The sequence below is a fragment of the Sceloporus occidentalis genome, unplaced genomic scaffold, assembly GCF_023333645.1.
Source record: "Sceloporus occidentalis isolate IW3139 unplaced genomic scaffold, rSceOcc1.0.p SCAF_143, whole genome shotgun sequence".
NCBI lineage: Eukaryota > Metazoa > Chordata > Lepidosauria > Squamata > Phrynosomatidae > Sceloporus > Sceloporus occidentalis.
The window spans coordinates 358,509-378,514 of NW_028317123.1; the positions used below are offsets into that span (position 1 = coordinate 358,509).

Consider the following 20,006-nt stretch of genomic DNA (forward strand, 5'->3'; position numbering starts at 1 on the left):
ACATGTGATCTCCATAGAACTGGCCATGGAACCATGCGTGACCGTTTGCCCTCCGTTTGCGGCATTTTACATTGAAGGATCATGTATGCATTGATACCGGTAACAATATAACAAATTCTATTCACAGAAATTGATATCTTCAGCTTCAAAGATGCTTTCCAGTGTCTGGCAGGCAGTACTATACATATTTCTTTGGTCGCTTTAAGCATATTGGTGTTGTCATCACTTTAAGTAAGATGTATGATGTAACAGAGCGCTGGGCTATTCAGAGATCAGCATTTAGCGCTGGCCCAAATCCAAGGTCATTACAAATCAATCACACAATTCATCTAATGGCGGAATTATCCGTGATCAATGACTTTTCATACACATATAGACTCGCACAGTAAATATAATCACTTAGCCGATCTGTCCCTCCCACATCTGGAAATTCCAAGCTCGTTTTTCATCTTGCTTCCTCATCAGTATAGCTTCTGCCTGGCCCACACACCCTAGAATAGCCTTTCACTACATGCCTGTAGCATGTCTTGTCTGGAGGGTCTACTGCAGGCATCCATTACTAGTTTTTCCCAGCCCCAGTTGGGTTGGTTAGGTAGGACTGGACCATACCACTTTTTTTTTTACTTACCCCATTAGCCCAAAGTCTTCAAAATGTTGCCTGCTTAGGTCAGTAATTCATACACTTGTTTACAGCACTTCTATTTTGACCTCTACAATGGATGCCTCTAGATGGATCTTATTAGACCTAGGCCTTCTGGCACGCTGGGCCAATGCCAAGTGGGCCAACAGCTCCACACACTCACCTGATCTGCTGTTGAGTATGCCTGGCCACATTCTACATGAGCATATCCAGCCATAGACCACACGTAGGTCATCAGGCGGCCGCTGGCCTTAAAGTGCCAGAGCCATCTCATTAGCACCAGTCCAGCCCTGGGCCATATGGTCAAACTGTCAAGTGCTATAGGGTTTTACCTACGACATCTTCCATTTCACCTTGGCTCGTGTCTCCAGTAAGACCCGTTGGGTCTTTACTGTCCACCATGCACCAAACATCTAGAGAAGATATGAAGCAGCGGGATAGGAAAATAATAATGTGATGGCTCAGGGGTTCAGGAGAAACTAAAATGTGTGGACCATGTCCCTTTAAAAGCTGTTTTCAAAGGGGTGTGCAAATCATCGTGAAGCAAGCGAGGCATGGAATGTATTAGTATTCAGACTGGTTAACCTATTATGTTACCCCTGGGATTGTTTTAGCACCCAGTCTGAATCAATACTCTGGGCTGTGTGTAGACAGGCGGATAGATTTGTAGATATGAGTCTTGGATATACAAGGACATGGTTTCCAAAACAAAGAACCAATCTCGTGTACAACACAATAAAATATGAAGCAATAAACATGTGTGTGCGTGTGTGTTACATGGCAGGGAAAGGTCACGGGTTAACTAACATTATCATGGGACCTTTAACCCCTTGTAAATTGTTTTGTGCTTTATTTTCTTTCTTCTTGTCTGCTACAAAATAGAGCAATAAAATTAATACGCAAACCCCATAACATTTAATGTACATTCTTTATGGGGAAACATGCTTCCCTTTAGGAGAAGCTGCAGTATGGTGTTAGCATGTGGAATAATACTATTGGGTTATCATCCAATCGGGGCCGCGGGGCTTCATTGCACCAAAGGGAAAGATAAGCCTACTAAGATTCCAAAAATGAACAATGTATCTGCCAATGGTTGCATCCCAATTTTTAGGAAATCTAAGGGCCAACTTTAGAGGCTCCAGGTATCAAAGCCGATGACTGAGCCCCCTAATAAGAGCGCTCTCTCTGTCCACTCTTTGCCACGTCCGGCCCACTCTCGGCCCCCTTTCAAATGGGCAGACTAGATGGGCCAAATGGTTCTTATCTGCCATCAAATTCTATGTTAGTAAAAACGTAAATGTGCCATACTGTGGAGCCGAATAACTATACATTGATAAAATATTCTCTGCACACCACCTGCACTGGTAAAGCAAAGAAATGTAATGTACCATAGAGAAGCAACTGCAATGATGCGCAGCCCTTGTGGGTAGTGACACCTGCTGGTGGGAGTTGAGTACTGCACAGGGTTCAGGCACCAGAAGTTGTCTACAATGTAGCCCATCCGAATATTGTAAAGTTGTTCCTAGTCATCCCAGAACTACCTACATCACATGCATAGAACATATTTTTTTTTTCATTGTTGTAACCATTTAGTACCTAAACATTTCCTAATGCACTTTACCTTTTGGCTTCTTCAGGATTAACATCATGCTCGTGCCTTTTATTTATTACAAACTCAGCTGACAGGAGCTTATACACTTTTTACATTGGGTGTTGAATTAGGTATTAAGGGGCCTACAAAATTCTTCTTTCACAATTGCTGCATTATCCAAAGAACTAAAGGGGCATTAGCCTAAAGCCCACCATGAAAGGGGATCCATACTACCAGTTAGCTTAGTTACTCTTGATTATATTAACACTTCAGTAAAGAAATCAATCTCAGCAAGCTGGTAACCTTTTCTTGTTTTTAACAATTTTAATGTGGTGTGTTTTCGAGTCCCGTGTATTAAAGGGGCAATTTGGCCAACCCAATACAGGCAGTTTTAAAGGGGTGATGATCATACACAGAGGGGGCAGGAATGAGTTAATAAGTTATATGCGCTGACACTACAGAAATCTATGGGTGGAACAGGTACTCCTCCATAGTTATTTCATACATGCAGGAGTGATGGTTGTGTAGGAGTGATGGTTGTGTGGGAGCGGACACATTCCTTTTTTCACACTGTGGAGGCCAGAGATGGAAAGGAGACACTCACAAGAGTGGGGCATGAGTGAGAGAAGTGAGAGCCTTCCCTTCTTGATTGATTTATACTACTTCATGTTCATTTCAACCTGATATACAGTTATACTACGCATTTGGGGACTCCTAGATTATTTATAACCTTTGAGTCGCAGGATGCCATTGCTGCATTGGTGGGGATAATTAATTTCTAACAATAATAGGATGAATTAGATATGTTTATTAAAAAATGCCATAATTATTTATAATCAGGAAATTAATAATATTTTTAATTAAACTGCATAAATTATTTAATTGATATAAAAGATATCTGCTTTTTTAGACGTGATAATTACATTTTTATTGTTACTGCTACCAGAATAACATAGTTGTGTATTGTGTCTCTTTTGTTATGTAAAACAAGTGCTTACAATTGATTTTATGGGCATTTATGCCCTTTTTTTGCTTTAAAACAAGGAGTAAGGTAAGACCCATTCAGCCAACATTTGATGATAATAAACATTCATTTAAGAGAGTTAAAAAAAAAACCAAAACAATTATTGGAAATGCTGATATTATTAGCCCTAGTCAGTTGGTACTTTCAATTGAAAAACCACAGAATCCTAAGAGAATCTGAGCCTCCTTGGTTTCCCAGAAGAGGTTGCAAGACAGAGGAAGAAAAATAAGAAAACAAAAAAAAAATGTACGTCAAGGAGGATTCTTATGTACAAACAAAATTAGAATCCATGTCCTCGAGAGACCTTGATGGAGATCAATCTTGGGATTTTAAAATAATATTTAGTAGTAAAATATATTTGTGTAACATTTAGTCCTTTTTTTTTAATTTCTTGCTGCTCCATCATGGCCCATATCTGTATGAGGTGAGGCAAGACTGAGGCATCTAGAACCAATAGGTTGCTCAATTGAACTAACTTTGTCCTTTAGAACTGGATACATCTCCTCAATGAAAATAACGAGATACTGGTCAGACCCAAACCAAGGGTAAAGTAGACCTGAAGAACATCCCAGTAAGATGGCTTCTCCTTCTTTGGATAAAAGATTGTAAGCTTGCCCAATAATAGAGACCCTTTGTTTGCATTTGGTCACAGCTAAAAAATGGTGCCTTTGGGGGTCTTCTCTTATGATGTCACAGGCAATGGGATAGCTGGCCTGAAAACTTCATATCACTGGTGGGACAAATCTCACCCCTGCTCCATCAAGTGATTTCCCTTAAAAGATCTTTGCTTTCAGGAGATATTGTCAGGAATTTATTATGAACTATAGTTTATGAGTAGTCAAAGAACAATATTTTTTCATATGAAAAGTTGATCGAACAGAAATGTGTTTTTCCAGAATTTCATACCTAGGTGGCCGTAACAAATTGCTGAACACATCGGAGAGGTGTAAATCCTTTAAGGTTTTTCTTTTGGACGTTCCAATGACATTTTAAAATCTATTTGATATTGTATTGCAATTCACTACTACAAAGTACCACTAAAGCTGGGGATTAGATGGAAATTCTAATTAAATAAAGAAATTTAAATTTCCAGCACAGCACGGAGATAGAATAAGAAAGACTCTGGCTTTACCGTCCCTTTAAAGGTAGTTACTCAATAATTCAGTCTAATACTATTGTTCTGGTGAAGGAGAAATAGACTAAGATGAGCAGTTAATATAGCGCTGAGCAATAAGCTTTAGCAATTGAGTTGGCTTTTTGGAAATGTCAGATGTCACTCTGCATTGGAAAAGCCGATATCTTCAATGACATATCGACCGAAGTTCCCTTAGCAACCTCAGCTTCCTATCAGTCAGCGTCCGCATAACTCTGAAGGTTTGTATAAAGCAATTTGACGGGTTAACTGGGCTCAAACGTCACCTCGACCACCCCGCAAATATGGCAGACGCCCCTATTGTCTGCCATATTTGCGGGGTGGTCTGCCATATACTTGTATATGAAGGAAAAATCATATGAGTATTGAGGATTATTGAGGAGTTGATTGAGCCAATCAGAGGGAGTTTTGAAGACTTGAAGACGACAAGATATCCTCCATGTTAACTCTTCAGAGGGCAATGCTTCTAAATCACCAAGCACGGAGGTTCGGTCCAGTAAAATGGTTAGGATCACCCCATGAACTGCTCCGATTTCCAAGTTCATCAAGTCCATCGCTTCTATCTATACTTCCTGCTTTTGATCCAAAGAAAAGCTAACAAAAAAAAAACAATTTAGCTAGTTTTCAGATTTTTCTTCTTGACTACAAAAGGCAATCAGATTTCTCCTTGGATCAAGTAGCTGTAAAATATTCTATCATTTATAGCCCTCTGTATATGAAGTCATATTTGCTATTTTAAGGAAGTATACCTGAGATCGCTATTATTAATCCTGCTTTACTCTTCTTTGCCACTAGAGGTCCCTATTCAGCTATCAATTGCACATCAAAACCCAGAGTTTTGTGTGAGCAGCATAGAGGAATCTGCAGGGGTGGTGAGCGGGGCTGGAGGAAGGTGGGCTGTATGTATATGTGTTTGTACTTAAATATATATATGTATGTAAGCATGAATGTGTACTTTTGTGTGTGTGTGAGCATGAATGTGTACTTTTGTTTGTGTGAGAGCATGGATATGTTTTTGTGTGTGAGCATGGATGTGTGCACTTGTGTGTGTGAGCATGGACGTGTACTTTTGTGTGTGTGTGTGAGCATGGATGTGTAATTGTGTGTGTGTGAGAGCATGGATGTGTAATTGTGTGCGTAAGCATGGATGTGTAAGTAGGGTGAGATTGAGTAAGTATGGGTACATTTATGGAACTTGTGTGTTCATACATGTTGCATGTTGGAAGGGGGGGTCAAGGGGCAATGAAGGCCAGACCAGTTGGGAGGGGGCAATGATGGCACAGACCAGCTGTGGAAGTTGGGGGGGCTTATCCTACTACAGGCAACTCTGTATAGAGAATCAGTGATACTCCTAGGGGATGCCCCTTAGTAGCTATGTACTTAATTATGGAAAGAAATGTTCCAAATATTAGCCCTATACCCCCTATGGAATACTATAGAAAGAAAAAGCTGTAAACGTCTGAACCTTTATTACAAATGACAAATTGTAAGCTCCTTTGAGCAGGGTCCTCCTCACCTGTTGTCTCTGTAAGTCATATTGTTATGTTACATACTACTTGGTATGTCTACCCATTGTACAACGCTACGGAATTTGATGGCACTATATAAAACAATAAATAAATATGACCTCAAAGGAACCAATTTCTTAATTGATTAGAGCATCTCGGAATCTGCAGAAAGCTCCAAAATTCTCCTGCCAGAATATTTTCAAGTCAATGCATCAGAAGCGTTGCCGTGACAACGTCTTGTACAGAAATGTGGTTAACAACGTTTAGTAAGGTGAGAGGCAACGCAAAGTTCTCACAAAGAGGTTTGCACGGGGGTGCATTTATGACATATTTCTGGGGGTCCCATTAGAGGTGGGACTCGTGTGTCAAATAAATTGTGGGTTTAATATGAGATCAATGCTTCCAGCAACGCAGACTTGTGTATTCGGATTTGTACGAATTATAATTTTAACAGATTTTGGCAAATTTGTGCATCCGAAGGTTCGGAAAATCAGTCTGAAAGCTGAATGAAACAAAAAAAAAAAAGCAAAAGCTCAGAGTTTTCGTTGTAAATGTGCTTATTCCTTTGTAGAGAGAGAGAGAGAGAGAGAGAGAGAGAGAGATAGGTCTTGCTTTTATTGACGGACTCATATGCCTTTATGATGTCACATCCCCGCATTTTTAGTTGCTTTTATTGTGGGAAAACACGACATTTCAGTGCCCTCTTAATTTAGATACCTTCAGACGTCTCATGTAGACACTGGATATGCATGCGAAGTTCCGATGGGTTGAAGAAGGGTCTGGTTGCATACGTCTCTTATTACGCCTTGGGATATCCCGTCTGGATTATTGCTGCTCCTCACTATTTGGCCTCCTCCTGGTTTTCAAGGCTCGAGTCCATTCTGTACTCCTCTGCTTGATTGCTTTTCTTACCCTATCGTCTTCTATAGCCTTCATCTACTGCCCCAGTGTGCCAGTCTCTCCACCTGCTCCCCATACCCGCCAGAATAAATGTACTGGAAACTAGACTTGTGCATTCGTCTTCGGGCGAACATGAAAACGAACACGAAGAGTGCGTTTTCGTGTTCGTTCCGAAGACATGAAGAAGAGAAGACAGTGCCGGTAAAACGTAGGCGAAGACGAAGACTCACACACGAAGAATCTTCGCCTTCGTCTACTATTCTCCCCGGTCCCTTCCCCATCTAACTTACCTTATCTTCACAGCATCGCGGGATTTCCGCTCCCGTTAACCCCTGCGATGCTGCGTTGGATAACGGGAGCAGAAATCCGTAGGGTAAAGGGCTGTGCAAGCGACCAATAGGCTCACTCGCACGGCCCCTTACCACTAGTTGCTAGGCAGAAAAAAAAAATAACCTGGGACCCTGCTGCAACAGTTAAAAGTCCGTGCCAGCGACCAACAAAGTCGCCGGTACGGACATTTAACTGACACAGCAGAGACACCAGTGGTCTCCCCGCTGTGTCAGTTAAATGTCAGTGCCAGCGACCAACAAAGTCGCCGGTACAGACATTTAACTTAGCATAAATAACTTACTATAACTTCGGACACAATGCTGCCCTCTGTTGGTTTTAAATTAAGTAGCATATGCTTGAAATCCAAAGTTATTCTGCTACTCAGTGTAAAACCAACAGAGGGCAGCATTCTGTCCGAAGATATATTAGCCATATGTGGCAGTGTGTTCATTTTCATTTATTAATTATTTAAATAAAATATATCCCCATGATCCGCTGGTCTCCCCGCTGCAACAGTTAAATGTCCGCACTCGCGGACATTAATTTTGTCGAACTTCCAAACTCTTTTTTTCTATTTATTTTGGGGTTTTTTTGTATTAAACTGTTAGACGAAAGGATCATGGGAATAAATGCAAATGAGCTCACGGCCCCATATGGCTTATATATCTTTGGACAGAATGCTGCCCTCTGTTGGTTTTACATTAAGTAGCATATGTTTGAAATCCAAAGTTATTCTGCTACTCGACGTAAAACCAACAGAGGGCAGCATTCTGTCCAAAGATATATTAGCCATAGTCTAACAGTTTAATACAAAAAAAACCCTAAATAAATAGAAAAAAAGAGTTTGGAAGTTCGACAAAATTAATGTCCGCGAGTGCGGACATTTAACTGTTGCAGCGGGGAGACCAGCGGATCATGGAAATATATTTTATTTAAATAATTAATAAATGAAAATGAACACATTGCCACATATGGCTAATATATCTTCGGACAGAATGCTGCCCTCTGTTGGTTTTACGTTGAGTAGCAGAATAACTTTGGATTTCAAACATATGCTACTTAATGTAAAACCAACAGAGGGCAGCATTCTGTCCAAAGATATATAAGCCATATGGGGCCGTGAGCTCATTTGCATTTATTCCCATGATCCTTTCGTCTAACAGTTTAATACAAAAAAACCCAAAATAAATAGAAAAAAAGAGTTTGTAAATTCGACAAAATTAATGTCCGTGAGTGCGGACATTTAACTGTTGCAGTGGGGAGACCAGCGGATCATGGAAATATATTTTATTTAAATAATTAATAAATGAAAATTAACACACTGCCACATATGGCTAATATATCATCGGACAGAATGCTGCCCTCTGTTGGTTTTACACTGAGTAGCAGAATATTCTGCCCCAGAATATATTAGCTATATATGGTACTGTGATCATTGGTCGACAGCAGGAGGCCCCCTGCTGGCGACCAATGGAGTTGCTGATACACACATTTAAAGTACTGGCGCCAGAGCTGCGTTAACCCCGTATTAACCCCTTAACCGGAAAAAACGAAGAAAAAACGAATATTCGCCCGAAGAGAAGACAGGAACGGGCGAATATTCGCGGAATACGAAGATTTTTTTTTCCCCGAAGACGAGCACGAAGACGAACACGAAGAGCCCCCTGGTGCCCAAGTCTACTGGAAACCCTATATCTCTGCCCTTATCTCCAAATACTCTCCTAATAGTCCTTACTCATATCCTCAATGTGCCTCCTAAAGAAACCATCTGTCCCCCCACCTTCCAAATCTGCACATCACACCCTCGCACACCCTCGCTACAATCAAATCATCCTCGTCCAAGGAGTCCCTGACCTTCTGTCTCATTCCGCCTCAACCTCCTCATAGATTGTAAGAGCAGGTCCCTCTTCTTCAGCGGAATGGCGAGTCCATGACTCTTTGACAGTTAAATGGCTAACATATCACAATATTTCCGGTGGGTCTTGACAGGTTCCACTTACCACTCAATCCTGTGCTTCAAATGAGTTTATCAGTGAATGTTCTTAGAAAAGCCACCTGAAGGGGGCAGCATATCCCTGGAAATGAATATCCACTGAATTTTATTGTGTTTAATGCCAAAAATGAAGACATATAGGGAATGTCTATGAAGATAACCCCACCACCAGGCATGCCGCATGTGCCACCTGGCATCACCCCTGACTGGGGGCAACAGCAGGGCATTTATTTATACCGGGGGTAACAAGTGTGGCACTGTAATGTGTTCTTTTACTGCCTGCAGATATGGGCATGACCGTGAGAGTAGGCATCATGAGGTTCAAAAAATGTCCAACCACATCTAGTATCTGCTGCAGGGGAGACGATATAACAGAACAGAAACCATAAGGTGGGGTTATATGAAGCAATAGGGTGAGTTAAAGGGGGTATATATAGAGTAATAGGAAGGGTTACAGGGGTCGGATATATGGAGTAATCGGAGGAGATATAAGGATGCACTGGCATTACTACAGGGGTCGCAGCGGTCGCAGCTACATCCAGGCCCATGCCTCTAGGGGTCCCAGTGCGACCCCTTCTTCCTGTCTCCTCGTACCGGTTCAAAATTGTTTAGAAAGGGCCCTTCTGGATCGGAGCGGTCCAGGTCGGAAGGGCCCTTTCTAAACTATTTTGAATCAGCATGGGGAGACAGGAGCGTATATATACCGCATTGGCTCGGATAAAACATGCTGCCACTCTGTCCCCCCCCCCCCGAGATATGCTGCCACTCTCCCCCCGAGATATGCTGCCACTCTGTCTCCCCCCCCGAGATATGCTGCCACTCTGTCTCCCCCCCGAGATATGCTGCCACTGTCCCCCCCCCCGAGATATGCTGCCACTGTCCTCCTCCCCCCTCGAGATATGCTGCCACTGTCCTCCTCCTCCCCCCTCGAGATATGCTGCCACTCTGCCCCCCCCGACTTACCAGAGGAGACTCCCGGGTGTCTTGCGGGGCCGGCGGGGGACATCTACGCAATACACGTACACAACTTCCGGTGCCGGCACTCAGCTGATGTGCCGGCACCGGAAGTTGTATACGCGTATTGCGTAGTTGTCCCCCGCCGGCCCCGCGAGACACCCGGGAGTCTCCTCTGGTAAGTCTTGGGGGCAGAGGTAAAACGCATCGTGCGGACGGTCACCGGCTGCAGCGATGCGGGTAAACAACCTCCGCAGCCGGTGACCAGCCGCACGATGCGCTTAGACAACCTCCCGTGCCGGCACCCCCCCCGTGGAAAGTGCTGGCATGGGAAGCCTGTCTAAGCGTATCGGGGAGTAGGATGCAGGTCCCCTGCACCGCTGCGGGGGATCTGTATCCTAACCCTGCCCGGCGCCCGGGACTGCGCTAGACCCTGAATATAGGCCGCATTATAGGGAGGGGTTATATGAGTAATAGGAGGAGTTATAGGGAGGGTTATGTGGAGTAATAGGAGGAGTTATATGAACTAATAGGAGGCGTTATAGGGGGTTAAATGGAGCAATGGGAGGAGTTATAGGAATTCATCAGATAAACCAATAGACGAGAGTCTCCAGGTCATTTTTTTTCTTTCTCTGGGCAGGGGAGACATCTTTGGTAATATGGAGTAAGAGGAAGGGATACACTATGGGGAATCATTTATAAAAAAAACAACCAAGAAAACACATGTTAAAATATCTTTTATCGGAAAATCACATTTCCATATAATAACCATTAAAACATAATATACAAACATTAAATGCTGCCAGAATCATTGTTTAAGGCAGGAGTTTCCATGCCGCCTAACGTGAAAATTCCAGATCACTTTAAGTGTGCATAAAAGTAATTATATCTTAAATGAAACCTAATAGGTTCATCTATTTATATAACACAAAAAAACTCATTAAAGTTCTTTTAATTACATTTTAAAATGTGAAACGCGTGAAGTGCTCTCATATTCAATTACATTATTTTGTGTGGGCAGAACGGTACAGGGGGCAGCCATGTTATCAAAGCAGTTACCTCTGCTGAGGTAGCTCCTGAAAGGTTCTACACAAATCTTTCGGCAGTGACATGTATTTGTTAGCGATGCCCCGTGGGAAGGCTAGGAGCCACATGGCAGATTGGCCTTTCCTAGCAACGGACGTCTAGGGACATCGTCTGAAAAGAAAACATAAAAACCTTTTTTTAAAGTACGGGAGAGTCATATCCCTAGGCGCTCCGAGTGCCATATGCAACCTTATTTTCTTTCTTTTTAATTTATACATCATGTTCCATATTCGTATTAGCAGCTTCCAAAACGCTGAGTGTAATCCACAGCTTTACCTGACAGGGGGCGCTGTCTACTATCATGTAATATGCAGGGCTTAGATGGGCCTGTATTACCACGGACACCTATAGATACTGTATCCTACAGTGTAGCAAAAATATAAATATATATATATATATATATATGCACAAACAATATATATATATATATATATATATACATATATATATACAATATATATTATATATATATATATACATAAAAACACAAAATATATTATACTGTAAAGTACAAAACATTTTTGATTTTACTGTAAAGTACAAAACATTTTTGATTTTAGACTTAGTAGATGGGCACATGAATATATATACGTAACAGAGTAACACTATATGTATGTACATTTTTTTCTTTATAGCTAGCTCAATGTAGAAATATAACACACTAAATAAACTTAGAATAAATGAGTCACATCTAGTAATTTGCTAATAATATTATGAATTTCCATTGGTAACATTGGTCCTAATACAACACGGACTGCAGCAAAAGGCGTAGGAGACCAGATATATGTGTCCAGTTTAATTATTTAACGGGTGGAATGGGCACCCTGTATAGACCTATATACACGTATACAAACCCATGGGATTTAAATAATACTGCAATAACTCATGTATATATTATGCACCCATGTACAACACACCTGGTATCTTAATAAACATTATTTTATTTTAAATAAAAGTATAAAAGTATAAAAAAAGTGTTTCTAAATATATATATATATATATATATATGTAATATAATGTAAAATACAATATATAAATATATATGCCTATCTTTATAAATATATATATATATAGTGTTTGTGTGTACAATGCAAGTACTTTAGTGTTTGTGTTTTTTTTCTTTGTACTGACAAGAAGCCGAGCCATAAATACAGAACGGGTGAAGAAATCTGTTTTGCCTGGAAGGCTTTCTTCCTGGAGCCAATAGGAATGTCGGACCCTCCCTTCTCTACCCTATAATTATGGTGTAGAACTGGTCTGTGGAGCTTTGGTTTGGCTTCATTGTACCAGGAGAAGTGGTTAAGGGCTCGACAGTGATGTGTATCTGAGTGTTTGCAGAGAATCTTCTGCTTTGCAGACCATGAGTGGGACTTTTGAAAAGAAAATGGCAGTTTTGACTGACCTGTCAACCCCAATGAGTTGCCACCCGGTCTCCAAAGACTCGCCCACACTGCCCGAGTCAACAGCAACTGATATGGGCTACTACAGCAGTCACGTGCATGGTGGTCAACATGACTACTTTCAAAGCCAAGCCTATTCCCAGTCTCTGAACCCCTATGGGTATCATCACCATCACCAGTTCAACCTGAGCGGGCTAGTGGGGGCCGAAGGCTTCCTTCCCAAGGAGGAATATCCATATGGAGGAGGATACAGAACGTACGGGCATTACAGAGAACCTCCGGCACAGGAGACAGGTAGGAGCCTTGATACACAAGTACAGGTTTGGGGTCCAAGTGCGGAATAAGGGGAGACACTTAAATAAATGGACACCTTATAGTGCAAGATTGAGGGGCGGAAGACCAAGAATTTATTGGTGGGCAAGAGTACAACGAAGTTTGGGAGAGTCAAGTAGATAAAGTAAAAATCTAAAGAAAACTGGGGAATAGGAACAGAAGAAAACAGCAGTGTGATTGGTAGAACGAGTCAGAGAGAACTGTATGGTCAAATGATGAAAAGATTAATTTGGGACGCATAGCGGACTCAGGTGAGGTTGGCGAAGGGAACAACAATGAGCCGGTAAACAAAAATCCTCAGGTTTAAGAGAGAGACGTAACAGAGCGTCCAGGAGAGATGGCGGATGCGTGTCTTGGGATGACAGCTGAAAAATTTAAACAGTGGAACTGCAGCCTGTAGAATGGGACAGATGTGGATTAGAGAATGAACAATGTCAGCGTTAGCTGTGAGATCAATTAGGGCTTTCCAGTTTGATGTGCTGAGGGTTTACGACAGTGAGTTCACGCTGAGTGCTGTTAGATTGTAAGCTCTTTAGTTCTTATTCACTTATACAAAAAGTAAAAAAACAGGTGTCAATAACTAAGGAAGAAATATGTATGTATGTATATATATATATATATATATATATATATATATATATATGATATTGTTGTATATGTATGGCTATAGTAATATGTATAGTACATATTTTAAAATAATTCAAATAAACCTCACAAGTTAACAAAGTAGCACAACTATTTAGCTAAAGATATATCTTGGCATAAAGTTGACCTGTAATTCAAGTATTGTAAAGGGACATGGTTACGTTTTGAGAGACATTTTTCAAGAATAAAAATATTGTTTTTAGTTAATTTAAAGCATTTAATTCAACATATTGAAGAACATTGATAGATATATATATATAATTTTAATTAACAAGTTTACCCCATTACAGCGACATGGTTATTACATCAAGATGCGTTCTCCCTCACTAAATTAAAGCAAGCTTTTTCCAGGGGTTAAGGGGTTAAATCCGACTCATCACTTTTTTGTGAGTGATGCAGACTGGGAGTTTGTACCTTGGCTTTTCTCTGATCAGTGCCTCCCTTCCTGTCTCTTCTTTAATCCCAAATTCTATGTTTACCTGTCTGCCTATATTCAGCCTTTGTCTGTCTCTGCCCAAATCCTGACTGTCTGCCTCTTTCTGCCCATATCCAGACTGTCTGTCTCTGCCTAAACCAGGGTGTCGCGCTCGGCGTAAATCCTGATTGTCGGGATCATCTCTGTCTGCGTAGAGTTGCCCGACTGTCTCTACGTCACCCGTCTGTCTCTTCCCATGTTAAAGGCCACTATTGATGCCTCATATATTATATTATATATTTATCTTCGTTATTTCACTGTCCCCAGTCCTCACTTGGCCCTTCTTATATCTAGACCTTTCACTATACGCACCCCACATCAGAAGACAAGCTTTCTGCGAGTTCTGATTTGACCCTAAACCCATCGCATCTCCCCAGCGCCATTTTGTTATAGAGGTAACCTGTCTGTCTTTGGGATGTTCTCAGGCTTGCTGTTTGACTCTGTCCTGCATGGTCGCCATTCCCTTTTTTGTTGCCAATATCTTCTGGCTCAATATTACACCCGGGTTGTTGGTCTCTATGGTCTAAAGGTGGTCAACCAAAGCCAAGCACCGACCAATGACCGAGAGATTCAGTTCTGATATGTAATGGGCAGCCCATGGGCTGATTTCTTACCTATCCCGAGGGGCAACTTTGATTCGTGATCCTCTTTACATAGTTATTTTCTTAGGCTGAAAAGAGACACAAAGTTCTACCAAAAGGGCAAGAAACCACCAATAGGACTTTTATCCAATATGGCCTAAAGGGATAAACAAAATCCCTCTTGACGTCAAAAGTATCTTTTTTGTTCTCTAGATCCACAATACCTAAGGTATATTTTGGTAAGAAGTCTTATAAGTTCGGCAGTGCCATACCAAAGACCCCATATATTCTTTTAGGGAGGCTTATGGCGACATAATGAGTTCCAGGTATCCAAGCTGGATTGGGAAAATTCTTTAATGCTATCGTTGTAGAAAGTTGTCAGCGGTAAACAAAGTAGTGTTTGTAGTAGATATCTAACTAGACCACATGCAGAGTTTCGTGTATGGGGGGGGGGGACTAAAGCTTCAGGCAATCCAATAAACTCAAGACCTCCACCCCCCGCCTCAATGGCACTTGAGAAACTTAAAAGACTATGAGTACAGAGCCTGAAGGAGAAGGTGTGGAAGAGTAAGGGAGGAGAACGCCAAAACTGGAACAGAAGGAAGAAGAGAGGGATTTGGCAAATGATGCAGGAAGAGGGAATTTTGCAAAAAAAATAAAAATGAAAAATAGGGGAAGGAACTTTATAGAAAGGGAAGATGAAAGAAGGAAGAAGTGTGAGAATCTGACAGTAATGTACTAAATACAAATAAAGTATTGTAAAGAAACCGTGTTCTCGAATTGCGCTTGAAAATTCCCTGCCAACGGATGTCACCATACTTCTCCGGCGTAAATGGTCCTAGTAAATCAATAGAGGACAGCCATATTGCCGTGCCGAGGTTATATATCACATGTATATCACAGAATGCAGGGGCAGAGTCCAAACAAACAACGCTATCACAAGAAGTTAGTCGGTTGCGCGATAACAACAAAATGTTGGACTATAAAAACAAAATGGCTGCCCTTACGGCTGCCATGTCAGCGAATTCACGGCTGGGCACATATACATCTCTTATGTTGCTGACCAGCACGTGTAAAATGATGGGCCCTGCAGTATGTGGGATGCGAAACCGGCTAACTGGGTCCCTTCTGTGAATGTATACATCCCACATATTATATATGTTAGCCAGAAGCACCCGAAATTAATATGTGGCCCCCGTAGCTGTTTAAATAGGGATGCAATAATTTTTTTCTCTTTTTTCTAACTTTCTTTGCTGTATTGTTTGTCTTAGAGGGAATAATATATAGTATTGTGTGTATCCATAGATTAGAAATGAAACAGGAGATATTGGCGGGGAAACAAAAGCAGAAAGAAAAATTTAATTTCAGTGTTGAGGGAGATTTTCAAGGTTCAGCCGTAAGAAGTACAGTCCTGCCAACTATTGTCTCAAATATTGTATGTACATAGCACAGCCACCCAGTAGGGTCTGGCACAAGACATCTATCTAGCTCTTTCATATGACTTGGTAGGTCTGTGTGTTGATAAATGTTTTTTTTCCCCCTTCTCTTGTAGTTTCGGTAAAGGAAGAGCCAGAAACGGAGGTACGAATGGTCAATGGAAAACCCAAAAAGATCCGTAAACCCAGAACCATCTATTCCAGTTGCCAGTTGGCAGCTCTGCAGAGAAGGTTCCAGAAGGCCCAATACTTGGCACTGCCTGAGAGAGCAGAACTTGCCGCGCAGCTAGGCCTCACTCAGACACAGGTATATATAACTCTGTACAGCCTTTATTGTAGTAGAGGTGCAGCCGGGACAACATGCTTGTGAGGTCAAAACATGTGCAGTGTTACAAAAGACTCAGCAGAAGTTCAATTGAACTTTGAATAGCTCAATTGAACTAATGTGTCTCAACCTCAAGGGTAAGGTGTGGATTTCATCTCAACTCACTCTCTAGAAGCCCCTTTAACAATTTAAAGCCCCACATTTAAAACCAAAAATCCTTGTAGAAGGTTATGGGCATAACTAGGGACAAGGACAGGAAATTAGGAGATCAAAATATATGGCGGTTGTGCCTGCTTTTAAGCCAGTCCCTTTTTTTAGTAAATTGCCTACAAAAAAACAGATCATAAGGAGGTAAAAGCATAGAGAGGGCTATAATATAAAAGACAAATAAATCTCCGAACAATAAGAGGAGGGCACGATAGAATTGAGCCTTGTATAATATAATGAATACAGGTCTAATAACATGAAGTAATGTATTTTAGAATGGAGAGGTATATAATACCATGGACAGAAGTGTAATAACATGACATAGGGTATTTTAGAACGGAGAGTTATATGATACCATAGAGAGAAGTGTAATAACATTACGTAGGGTATTTTAGATCTGAGAGGTATATAACACCATGGAGAGAAGTGTAATAACATGACATAGGGTATTTTAGAACGGAGAGTTATATGATACCATGGAGAGAAGTGTAATAACATGGCGTAGGGTATGATAGAATGGGGAGAAATATAGTAATCAACATGTAGAGATGTACTAACAGAGAAAGGGGCACGATAAGATAAGCAAACAGTGATAAGAGAGGTATACACCTACATATGTACCATCAGTTGATTTATTACACACCTGGTGCAATATCTGGCATGTCTTCTGCTGACTTTTAATGAAACGTTCTACAACAAATAGTCTTTTGTATTGCATCAAAATATGCGCCTCCTCTTGTTCCTCTATATAACCCCTCCCTAGAGCTCGGCCGGCAGCTCACATAACCGGCTATCTCCTCACATGAACCACTCTGATCACGTCTATAATTATTCCTTGCAATAGTCTTTACTCCTCCTACTGACATCGGGGTCCAAATTTATTGTAAATAGAGTAAAATCTGTGTATCTGTGTTAGGCATAATAAGAAGGGATTCGTTATGTAGGAGCAGACAGAATGATATAACAAGTTTGAACTTGGCCAAAGATCTAATTGGGTTGGAGGTTTACAATATTGATTGTGTTGCACGTTGAGGAGGATTAGCTTCACAAGGGGTTTCCTAACATAAAACTCAGTCCCAAACATTTTGATGGCTTATCGTGTTGATGCCCAATGGTGTCCTCCATGTTGAAAAAGCCCACCGTCTACCTCCAGGGACCTTCTTAATTGAAGATTGTTGTGAGACAGAGCCAAGTGAAAGCACTCCATGTCTAGCAATGTTACAGTAAGTGCAGTTCATACATAGCTCCCCTCTACCCTCTGATGGGTCAATTGGGTAAGAAGCCACTACTTGATTACTTGCACCATGGCACCACCAACTGTTCACTGTTTAATCATAAAACAGGTTCACAAAATCATGGTGGTCACATAGTGGGATGTGTTATAAATGTGCCGTTCCTGTTTTGGAAGGGATTGTAGGTCTTCAAGTGAATGTTTCCCTATTAACTAGTATCTCAAACATGCATATTCCTGTAAAAGTCGGGCGACAAGGGTGGAAGATGCCAGCCAGAAGTATTTATGGTTAGGGAGGGGGGTATCCTAAAGCTTCCTGTTACCGATTTACAAAACATGATGTTGCTGTGAAACTGGGTTTGGTTCATTTGGAGAAGAGCTTGGGATGACTCACAGGGCGGAGAAATTTGGGAGAGAGGTGTAGAGCGAGTGTGGGGGGAGGAAGAGTTTACAGAGAAAGCAATGCGCTTCCCTTGAACACAACATAGAAACCAAGTGGGGTAATCGAAAGGCAGTGACATGTTGAAGGGTCATTACCAATAAACCTCAAAGTGGGCTGATGACAGGGTCATTAAACTGGTCATTACTGTTTGGAGTTGATTGCAGTAATGGGAACAGTTTGTTTACTTATTCCCTGCTGGAACCAAATCTAAGTGATATCACGGAATGAGTCTTATGATTTCATGGATGCTGACATATGTAAGGAGTCAAATTTTCCAATGTCAAGCACATTTTTATCAGTGATATGTTTATCGGGCCGTCATTATGTGGTCTCTGTTAAGTCCAGGACTATTATTCTTTGGAGCAATGCCATCTCAAAGGCTTCCATTCACCATCAAATCTTATTCTGTAATCTCACCTTTTGTAAAGTTTATCAATACAATCACTTTACGACTGGTGGTCTAAGTCATGGTCATGTCTGCAAGCCATGTTCACAAGCTCCTCTTCCTACTTGGTGGGCCAGTTTAATAACTCGGCATCATGAAGGGGGCTCAGCTCAACGTTTTATGTTGGGAAGCGACTTCATGTTATCTCTGGTGACCCTGTTCAGTGACTGTATATATCACCGATTGCCTAGATTTGTAACTTTTTATATGTCTTCAGATCATAACTCCCCTTTATATCCAATAGTAAAGTTAAATAACTCCACTACATATCTAGTGGCTTAGTTCCGGAACTTAACTTTATATGCAATGACTTGATATTGTAACCCCATTTTTTTGCTCAGTATCTCTACTTTGTGTCTACTGTCTTAGTAGGCTTTGAGGCACAGTTTAATAGCTTATTTTTGTGTTGACTTTCAGGTGAAGATATGGTTCCAGAACCGCAGATCAAAGTTCAAGAAACTTTACAAGAATGGAGAGGGACCTGGCTTGGAACACAGTCCAAATAACAGCGACTCAATGGCTTGCAACTCACCTTCATCACCACCTATGTGGGAAAATAGCCGAAGCAGAACCCCACAACAGCAGAGTCTTCCTCACTGTTCATCCCCCAGCTATTTGGAGAACTATAATCCATGGTTTACTCAACAGAACCAACCTGGACCTCACCTACCCCCTTCTGAACCCTTACACCAACCGCCACCCAATACAGTATATTAAGGGATGAAAGAAAAATCAGCAGTAACTCAAATGGAAGGAATTGCATGGAAGGCAATTGAGTTACAGACTAAACAGATTTACATTGACTGGACATCAAAGACAATTCAAGGTTCGCTCATGGAACCTTCGGTGTTATTTAGAAGATTCTAAAAGACCAATGCCCAGTCTAGAGCAATGGTTCCTTAGCTAAAGTGGCTTGAATGAACAACATGATGGGAAGAACATTTTTTGGGCATCATTGTTCGTTCCTTAAATCTTCCTGCTTTTTTTTTTATTTAGAGAATCAAAACAAGATGATTCTTAAATCTTGATAACTAAAAGGGAAGATTCTACGTGCTTTGATTAACTTGTATGTTAAATGGTCGGTTGACAAAAAGCCAGATCTGATCTACTCCTGGTGAAGATGAAAGATACATCGACCTAGAAGCTTGGATGTTTTCCCAACTGCCCTTTTCCCAATGACTTTGAGGGGTATTTATTGAGGCAACGAAATAACTAATCCATAATTATTAATGGAAAAGAATTCTGTGGATTTTTTTTTTCTCTGATATATGCCGAATCACTCTGCCGCGGAACTTCTGAAGTTCTAA

At 41.2% G+C, this 20,006-nt stretch overlaps 1 protein-coding gene across 1 annotated transcript; it reads left to right on the forward strand.

The window, feature by feature from the left end:
- Positions 1-12,539: 12,539 nt before the first annotated feature.
- On the forward strand, positions 12,540-19,416 carry LOC149280924 (homeobox protein DLL-2-like). Its single transcript, XM_089499963.1, has 3 exons — positions 12,540-12,873; positions 16,166-16,356; positions 19,117-19,416. Exons 1-3 carry the CDS (start codon positions 12,540-12,542, stop codon positions 19,414-19,416), a joined length of 825 nt encoding a protein of 274 aa, XP_089356089.1.
- Positions 19,417-20,006: the final 590 nt, after the last annotated feature.